The sequence below is a fragment of the Cnephaeus nilssonii genome (genome assembly GCF_951640355.1).
Source record: "Cnephaeus nilssonii genome assembly, chromosome: 19".
Lineage (NCBI taxonomy): Eukaryota > Metazoa > Chordata > Mammalia > Chiroptera > Vespertilionidae > Cnephaeus > Cnephaeus nilssonii.
This window is the reverse complement of record NC_137090.1, coordinates 23,869,277-23,879,301: the sequence shown is the minus strand read 5'-3', so window position 1 is coordinate 23,879,301 and position 10,025 is coordinate 23,869,277. Positions and strand designations below refer to the sequence as shown.

Sequence of the window (10,025 nt, the reverse complement as noted above, 5' to 3'; positions counted from 1 at the left end):
CGTGAGGACCCATCAGGGGTCTCTGCTCCTGACCTCTGGACACATGGGCACCACGAGGAGGCGGCAACGGGGGCAGCAGTAACCGAGGTAGCAGCCGCCAGCTCCTTCCCACCCTCACCCCCACCCCACCCGGAGAGCCTGGGGCCCTAAGGGGTACCTGGCTCAGACCCACGTGGTGTGTGGTGTACGTTGACCCTGAGGAGAAGTGGAGGAGGAGGAGGACGGCCACGCAGAGGAGACCCTGGATTCTGAGGACGCTGAGGAAGAGGAGGGGGAGAGGTCCAGGAGGACTCCCATTATCCGGAGGAGAGGGAAGAGGAAGACGCGGCCAGTGACTGCAGGGAAAGCAGCTTCAGGAGGCTCAGCACCTACAGCAGCTCTCCAGGTGCTCACCCCGCCCCTGGCTGCGGGCTCCCTCCCACCTCCCTGCCCTCGCCCGCCCTCTCCCTAACCTAAGGTGACCAGACTTCCCGCTTTTGGCGGGACAGCTCCGATTTTTAACAATTTGTCCCGCGTCACGCGGCGTTTTAAAAAAGTCCCGATTTTTGGAAAGAATGCACGACAAGCTAGGGAACGGCGGGAGAACGGGAAGGGAATATACAGTTTTCGGAGGCCATGTGGCTATTTAGCCAGGATATGAGTTTTATGTTATTTTTGTTAATTTTATAATGTTAAACTTTAATAATAACAAATAATTGTTGAAAACTGATTATCGAGAACTGCTTATCAAAGTTCGCATTGTTGATCAGTTGTTAGAATTCGACCACCATTGTTTGGACTTAATGAACAAGGGCATTTTTTGGGATTGGCAATGACGAAAACATTTTGTAACTGTCTCTCAGACGATACACATCGTACTGCATGCTAGTAAGCTAGTTAAACAAGTGATTCATTACAAATCAGCTATTCAGATAATTTAGGTAAGTAATTTATTTATTTCATAAATACATAAATTCCCTTGAATTTAGCAGACAGTACTCGTATTATTCATATTTTATAGTGGCGGCAAAAAGTCCAGCGCCGGCCTTGAAAGTGACACTTACGACTTACGTTATGGCAAATTCATGACCTTTTAAACAACGACAGCAATCTACTAAAAAAAATTCACTCAAATGAGAAACATGCCAAAGAATAAAATAATACTATACATAATTTTTTATTTATTATATTTGTAAATTGTACTTATGTTGAAATTTAAAAAAATATATTACAATACTATTTTTGCATTCTATGAAAATTTTTGTTGCTCCATATAGACCAAATTTTTAATCAAGAACACTGCCGCCCCCCCCCCCCCCCCCCCCATCAATGGTGTCCTGCTTTACCAATGTTAAAATCTGGTCACCTTACCCTAACCCTAACCCTAACCCTAACCTCTACTTCCCCCCACAGAGGGCAAATGCCAGGGCACATCAAGTCACACACACACACACACACACACACACACACACACACACACACAACAAAACAGCACACCTAGATTTACCAGCGGAAAGAGGCGCATGGTCAATGGAGATTGCTTTGTGGCAGTTTGCAGGCCACATACTGGCTCGCTCTTTCTCTGCCCCCAACCCTCCCATTTTCCTCTTCAAAATTTGCCCAGTGCAGTGTCTCCAGGAGGCAGGATCAAAACTTTGGCACATGGATCCATTGCATTCATTTGTTCTCCCCTTGTGCTGGGTTGTTTTTCTTTTTTTGGAATGAAAGAAGCCTCTTGTTTTACAGACCTCTCTGTATTTCTAATGTGGTTTCTTTTAGATTTTTATTATGTATCTGTTCTTTAAAAGGGACTTGAGGATTTAGACAGGTTGTCTCCCTCCCGCCCTGCCCCCCCCCCTCTCTCTCACACACACACACACACACACACACACACACACACTCTCCTCTTTGTACCCCTTGTGTAATTTTTGTTTTTCTAGAGACTGATCCTCATATCCTCTTGGTTTTTCAAGCCTTTTGAGATGAATACCTATAAAACAGGAAGCTCAAGCAAAATCTATTTACTTCAAACCATTAATCTAGGCAGTCTTTATGATAAATGCATAGAAAAGCTTTGTTATTTAGAATTCAGTGCTTTCTTCTGAGTTTTATGAGACCATTGACCAAGATTTACTAATCCTATCTAATAAAAGAGTAATATGCAAATTGATCATCACTCTAACACACAAGATGGCCGCCCCCATGTGGTCAATGATGGCTGCCCCCATGTGGGCACAACATGGCCACCACAAGATGGCCTGCAGGGGAGGGCATTTGTGGGCGATCAGGCCACCAGGGGAGGGCAGTTAGGGGTGACCGGGCTGGCAGACGAGGGCAGTTGCAGGGGACCAGGCCTGCAGGGGAGGGCAGTTGGGGGAGACCATGCCAGCAGGGGAGGGCAGTTGGGGGACCAGGCCTGCAGGGGAGGGCAGTTGGGTGGGATCAGCCTGCAGGGGAGGACAGTTTGGGAGGACCTAAACCTGCAGGGGAGGGCAGTTGGGGGGGACCCAGGCCTGCAGGGGAAGGTAGTTGGGAGGACCCAGGCCTGCAGGGGAGGGCAGTTGGGGGAGACCAGGCCTGCAGGGGAGGGCAGTTGGGATAGACCAGGCCTGAAGGGGAGGGCAGTTGGGGGGGACCAGCCTGCAGGGGAGGATGGTTGGGGGGACCCAGGCCTACAGGGGAGGGCGGTTGGGGGTGACCAAGCCTACAGGGGAGGGCAGTTGGGAGGGACCCAGGCCTGCAGGGGAAGGTAGTTTGGAGGACCCAGGCCTGCAGGGGAGGGCAGTTGGGGTGGATCAGGCCTGAAGGGGAGGGCAGTTGCAGGGGACCAGCCTGCAGGGGAGGATGGTTGAGGAGGACCCAGGCCTACAGGGGAGGGCAGATGAGGGTGACCAGGCCTACAGGGGAGGGCAGTTTGGGGGGACTCAGTCTGCAGGGGAGGGCAATTGGGGAGGACCAGGCCTGCAGGAGAGGACAGTTGCAGGGGACCATGGCTGGCAGGGGAGGGCAGTTAGGGGCAATCTGACCATCAGGTTAGCAGTTAGGCATCAATCAGGCTGGCAGGGGAGTGGTTAGGGGGTGATCAGGCTTTTAAGCAGAAGCAGTTAGGGGCAATCAGAAAGGCAGGCAGGCAAGTAGTTGGGAGCCAGCAGTCCTGGATTGTGAAAGGGTTGTCTGACCGCCTGTTTAGGCCCGATCCCATTGGGCCTAAATGGGCAGTCGGACATCCCCTAAGGGGTCCCATATTGGAGAGGGTGCAGGCTGGGCTGAGTGACACACACAACCCCCACTGTGCATGAATTTTGTGCACCAGGCCTCTAGTTATAAATATAAATGTATAGGCCTTAAAAGTATGGATGTAAAATTGATATTAACTTCAACTTGAAATGTTGTCCTTAATGTCCTTTAACTTTAAAGAAGACATCTTTTAGGAAGTACATCTATTAAGAAAAAACATTCCAGATGGAAATAAGGCAACAGGATGGCTGCATGCCTTTCAATTACATTGGGAAATTGTCTACAAAGCCCACTTTAGGACTGCTTTCATCTGGGAGGCGGGGGAGAATGAACTTTTGATTGATGCTCTATTTACTATTGATCAGGCCACAAACTTTGTGCACTTACATGTTAACTTGTAACTTTTTGTTCATCACAGATGCAAATGTGTGTGTGTGTGTGTGCGTGTGCACGTGCGCATGTGTGTGTGTGTGTGTGTGTGTGTGTGTGTGTGTGTGTGTGTTTTCGGTAGAACAGTGGTTCTCAACCTTTCTAATGCCGCAACCCTTTAATACAGTTCCTCATGTGGTGACCCCCAACCATAAAATTATTTTCGTTGCTACTTCATAACTGTAATTTTGCTACTGTTAATGAATCGTAATGTAAATATCTGTGTTTTCCGATGGTTTTAGGCTCTACAGTCGCGACCCAGGTTGAGAACTGCTAGCAGGGTCACCTAAGACCATCGGAAAACACAGATATTTGCATTATGATTCATAGCAGTAGCAAAACTACAGTTACAAAGTAGCAACGAAAATAATTTTATGGTTGGGAGTCACCACAACATAAGGAACTATATTAAAGGGTCATGGCATTAGAAAGGTTGAGAATCACTGCAGTAGAAAATATAATTGCAAAAGTTACAGTTATATTGCAATAATGAATATTACTTATTTTTCTCTAAGTTAACCAAATTTCAGAATGCCACCCCAACTAACTGTATAAATCTCTTTTCCTCAGATGATAATAGAATCAGTTTTATCGTTCCCTCATTAATAGGTTAAGTACATCTTTGACATATATGCAATCTGTCAAATTTGAATAAGTCATGATTTTTACATTTTTATTTATTTTTAAAATTCTTACTTGCTATTTTTTCACATTGACAGTAGAAAGGAGGTGGGGAGGGAAGAGAGATGAGAGATAGAGAGATAGAGATAGAGACAGAGACAGAGAGAGAGAGAGAGAGAGAGAGAGAGAAAGAGAGAGAAACGTCAATGTGAGAGAGACACATCAACTCATTGCCTCCCTATGCACCCAATGAGGTTCGGGATCACCCTGCAACATAGGTACCTGCTCGACTGAAAGTTAAAACTAAGACCCTTCAGTGTGAGGGCCTACATTCTAACCATTGAGCCACGCTGGCCAGGGCTGAATGAGTCTTGTTTTTAGCTTCTTAAAAATGATACTCTGATGTCTCATTTTGAAAAACAAATAAACAAACAAACAAAAAACACCACAAATCCAAAGCTCAGCAATTCCTACATTGCTTTTTCCTCTCAAAGTTCAAGTCAAGTTAAATTGGATATGTTTAATTAATGCAACATCTTTTACAATCAGAACACAGCACTAATTGTTGCTTGAAAAAATAATTCAGGCCAAGAAGCTCCGAGGAGGTGAGGTAAGAGAGTCTAGAGATGGGTGGCTGGGACCTAGCATCCCTTCTTATCACTCAACAAGTTGCTCAGTATATCAAATGACTCCTGCTCAGGTTCTCCACAGCGTCCTGCTTCAGGTTCATTATACAACGCTGAACTTTCGCATTTTGGGGGTTGGCACAGACACGCTGCCCCGTTTTGGTGATGAAGCTGGGGAATAAAGGGGAGAAAGATTACACATTGAGGAGGGTTCTGCAAATAAAGATGGGGAGCCCCATCCTCCCGGCCCTTCAGATTCTCCATTCAGCCCAGCTTGTTCCTTTCTCTGCTGCAGGAACTCAGGGTGTCTCCTCTGTGAGACGCTCCCTCAGCCTGTGAGACTTCCTTACTGACCCATGAGTATTTCCTGGTGCAGACCTGCTCCTGCTCTCTCCTTCCTTTCCTAGCTTCCATATTCAATGGGAACGTCTCATATCTGATGCTCTGCAGGATAAAAATGAGGACACAAGCCTCCCTTGACCTTGAAGGATCCAGAGGATGTGACTTTCATGGGCATCCATCCATCATCAGGGCCCTCCTCCCAAGATATGGCTGGTATGCTTGGCACTTACATGACACCAGGCTGGGAGCACCCACTGGTCGTTTCAAAGTAACTTTTCATGAATACGCATCGGATTTTTCGTTTGGTATAGGACAGGCAGCAATCAGGAGGATGGTGAAAGTCTGTAGTAAGAGAAAAGGCATTTTAAGAACTATTTCCTTTCCTCCTTCCCTCCAAAGTACTGGGGAGGGTGAGAAGGCCCAGGGCTCAAAGGGCTTGTTTTCCTCCTCTACAGCGTTTGCTGGCATGTCCTTGCTTCACACTTCCCCCGGTTGCGTTGTGTCGGAGGGCACCTAGGCCAAGGACACAACAGGGCCAGGACCATTTCTCCCAGAAGTGGCAGGGTTTGATGCTTGCAGGAGGCATCAGAGAGCACCCTCTCCCCTAGGTGAGCCTTCTCCAGGACAGGCAGGAGGAAGAGAGGTCATCTATGGAGGAGGGACCCATGGCCCAATCTGATCTTTTCTGTAGGTGTTCACCATCTTCAGCACCCTTTCTCTTTCCCCATGTCCTAAACAAGGTGAATGAAGCCACTGAGCAGATCTGTACCCTCCAGCTGCTTTTAAATATATGCCACAACTAAACATTTACCTTCTTTAAAAAAACACAAGTGTTTTTATTGATTTTTGGAAGGACAGGAAGGAAGAAGGATAGAGAGATAGCAACATCGATGAGAGAGAGGCTACACAGCCCCTCCTGGGTATTGAGTCCGCAACATGGGCCTGTGCCTGGACCCAGAATTGAACCAGTGACCTATTGGTTCCTGGGTCACACTGGCCAGACTCATTTACCTTCATATTGCATTATGGGATTCAACTGATGCATCACCATTCTTGGTTCTATTTGGGAGAAACAGACAAGAAAGAAAGAAATCATTGGGAGGCAACAGTGTCTCAGTATCTCTAACTATCCCATTTCTCAGCCTAACCCACTCCCCCAGACTGGGAATCGAACACGTGACCCTTCTGTGTGAGGGCAGATGTTCTAAGCAGTGAGAAAACCAGCCAGGGCTATATTACCTTTGTAAAACCTGAAAGATTCTGCAGTTCATCTAGACCAGTGGATCTCAACCTTTTTTTGGCCATGCCACACCTAAGCATCTCTAAAATCCTGATGACCCCCTGGGACATATAATTCTTATCATTCAAAAAGCGAACTCCTATTCACATGGAGGAAACCTAAAAGGCTATTAACTTGGTCTAAACAAGCTTCCAGGGAACATGGCATCCATAAAAGAAAAAAATAAAAGAACGAAAGGACAGTTGAAGTACTGAGGAAGAAATCACTAAAAATTCTTTAAAAAATAATATGAAGTGATATGAAAAATAGCAAATAAAGTTTCAAAACATAATAGAGTACTGAAATGCATAAATATGTCACAATATGTATTTATATACTGTATATGAGGTCCCTAGACCATAAGAAATGCAAAAAATTCACTGTTAATAACTCATTCTCAAATTGTCCCCCTTAAAAATCAAATTGCCTCCCTGTGGGGTGTGTGTCCCACATTGGGAACCACTGATCTAGACCCAATGTTTTGGGTAAGGGACTGTAGACCTGCATTATGCTAATTAGGTAAACACAACTAAACTTTTAGCTCATTTCTTATATAGTTACCTATGAATTATACTTAATGAGGCATATGATATGTTGCTTGATATGATGTGTGTGGAGCTTGAAAATAAAGTCTTAAGTGGCCTTGTTTCCCTGTAACAGCTTCCTAACTAGCTCATATCCTAACGTCTCTACTTATTGTCTCTGTGATCTTGAGCAACTTATCAAAGGCTTCTGTGCCTTAGTTTTCTCATTTATAAAGTGAGAATAATAACTATTGAATATGAAAAACTATATAAGTTGCTGATACTTTATTCCACAGGGTTGTTAGGATGATTCAATGTGTTAATATCTATAAGGCAATTAGAGCGGTGCCTGCTTGTACATAGACAGTGCTAGATCTTTGTTTTTCTTAAATAAATAGAATGATTAGGTGGACTTAGGTGAGTCACTTGTCCAGCTTGTCCCATTTCTTCTTCAAAATGATAGTTTCACACTACATGATATATAATAGTTCTAACGTAGGGTTCTATGCTTCTTTCTCCAGATTTATAATTTTAGTACAGTTCTTTTGATCTTGTACATATAGTTCTATATCAGCTAAGAGAAAGTATCAAATAATTCTGGCCATGAAACGGGAGAAAATTATTTCCCCAAGTGGGACAAGTCTTCTGTATATGGTTTCTTCCATGGACCAAAAGCTGCAGAAAAAGGTCTGAACCTACTGCTACTGCTTTTAAACAAGTGCCAAATTCACCTTATGTTGCAGGAGAGTGTCCCTCTGTGTTTCCTCCCTAACTGTAAGTTACTGTTCAATTGTCCCCAGTGAGAAGGCTCATTGAACTCACCAGCATCCAAGGATTCATGGGCCAGGGATCCATGGGCAGGGGATCCAAGGGTAGCAGCAAGGATGAGGATGGAGAGAGCAGCTGCAGGGACCTTCATCTCCCCAATGTGCAGACAGCGCTGGCCTGAGGATCCTGGGCTCTTTGCTCCCTGATTCCCTGGACCCAGCTCTGCCCTTGTATTTATAAGAGGAGGATCAGGAAGTCACAGGGCAGAAGAATGCTCTTCTTTGGCTATACAATCAGCAACATGATATTTCTAAAAAAGGGAACAAGCCTGGGAATGCAACAAGAAGTTGGGGGAACAATGATTTGCGGCTTTCCCGACTGCCCAATGGATATAGGCAAGAGTGTCAAAATTGGTGACCAGGACCTTAGCCAAGACAGGAATGGAGACCGTGTGGAAAGAGCTTTCACATCCTATGTGGATTATGAAAATCCTATAGGAAGAATGTTAACAATTTACTGAGCTCTATGGCTAAAACAGCTTCTCCCCTTAACTTCCCATCCTCTCTGTAAAGGAACTACTTTCTTCTTACTTTCTCTTTGTAATGGTCATGTTTGTATATACTAGAGTGCAACCTTTACTTTTTCTCAACTCTTTTTTGCAAAAGAATACCTAGTTGACTTTTTCTTTACAGTCAACAAGAGTGACCATATTTTATTAAAGATCCTTCCTTAGGACATTTAATTATTCTTCTAAATCAGAGTTTTTCCCTCAGGAATTAACTGTTCTCAAGTGCACAAAGAGCCTATTATCAGGGGTGATCCTAGAAGGAATGCTGTAATGTGTAAACCTGGTTGTGTGACTCCTCACATAGAATCTTTATCCTGGACTCCTCTCTTTCTTTCATGTCCCACATCCAATCCATTAACAAATACGTTGGCTTTTCTTTGAAAAATATGTCCAGCATCTTATTATTCCTTACCATCTCCACTCTCTCCTCCTGGTCCAAGCCATTCTTGTCTCTCATTGAGATTCTGTCCTTGCCCCTCTTTAGTTCATTCTGCACATTGCAACCATAGTGAGTTTCTTAAAGAAGAAGTTAGATCAATTCAATCCTGTTTGAAACCCTCCAATGGCTTTTAAAAAAAATATGTTTTTATTGATTTCAGAGAGGAAAGGAAAGGTAGTGAGAGAGAGAAACATCAATGATGAAAGAGAATAATTGATTGGCTGCCTCCTGCATGCCCCCCCCCCCAAACCCCACCCTGCTCCCCCGGATTGAGCCTGAAACCCAGGCATGTGCCCTGATGGGGAATCGAACCATGACTTCCTGGTTCATAGGTCAACACTCCGCCACTGAGCCATGATGGCTGGATCTCCAATGGCTTTTTAATTCCACTCAGTGTAAAGCCCGATTCTTATACTAAATTACAAGCCCCTGTGTGATCTGATCCCTATTTGCTCTCTATTAAAAGCTCCTATGTGATCTGGCCCCTATTGGCTCTCTGTTTTCATGTCCTACTCCTCCTCCTCACTCACTCTGCTTAAGTTATGCAGGCTGACCCAGATTTCTGTTTCCTCTGCTTGGACCACTCTTCCCTCAAATATCTCTATTACTTTACCCCTAACCTCCTCTAACGTTATCTTTTCAGTAAGTCTTTCTGGGACCTCTAAAATTATAATCTCCCCCTGCCCAAATTTCTTTGTGTTTTTTTTTCCTGTATACTTAACACTTAACATACTACACATTTTACTTCTAAATCTTTTAATATTTGTATCTTCTAGAACATAAATTCCATGAGAGCAGGTATTTTTGCATCTTTGTTTACTGTGATTTCCCTAGTGACTAGCAGATGGTAGGGTCTTAGTCTAGGTTCCCCTGAAAGAAGAGCATGAGCACTAGATAAACTGGGAAGTATTCCTAGGAGCAGGAGTGAGGGACTCAACCAGTTGTGGAGATTAGTGCTTGATTCTATTGAGATTTTTGAAGAGCCTTATGAATGCATCTCAGAATATTTTGCCTGGGGAAACAAAGGGGAAGCATTTATCTCTTGGTTTTCATCTGTATGGCATTTAGAAAATGTGGCCACTTTGACCCTCTCCCTTCTCATCAAGCAGTGGGGTCTATATTCTCTTCTTTTGAAACAGAGAGGGCTAGTGACTATTGTTCACTCATGTGACAGCTGAGGCTAGGTTGGGAAAAGCCATGGAGCTTCAGCCTT

At 44.6% G+C, this 10,025-nt stretch overlaps 1 protein-coding gene across 2 annotated transcripts; it reads right to left on the bottom strand.

Annotated features, from left to right (window-relative positions):
* Window positions 1-4,766: 4,766 nt before the first annotated feature.
* On the bottom strand, window positions 4,767-8,047 carry LOC307115276 (C-C motif chemokine 15-like). 2 transcript variants are annotated; one of them, XM_079798437.1, is made up of 4 exons: window positions 7,860-8,038; window positions 6,246-6,293; window positions 5,465-5,576; window positions 4,767-5,063 (listed from the first exon to the last, which is right to left on the bottom strand). In XM_079798437.1, exons 1-4 carry the CDS (start codon window positions 7,954-7,956, stop codon window positions 4,940-4,942), a joined length of 381 nt encoding a protein of 126 aa, XP_079654563.1. In that variant the 5' UTR covers window positions 7,957-8,038; the 3' UTR covers window positions 4,767-4,939. The 2 variants fall into 2 exon arrangements, with proteins under 2 accessions (XP_079654563.1, XP_079654564.1); XM_079798438.1 differs by lacking the exon at window positions 6,246-6,293 and having other exon boundaries at window positions 7,860-8,047.
* Between the last annotated feature and the right edge of the window lie 1,978 nt (window positions 8,048-10,025).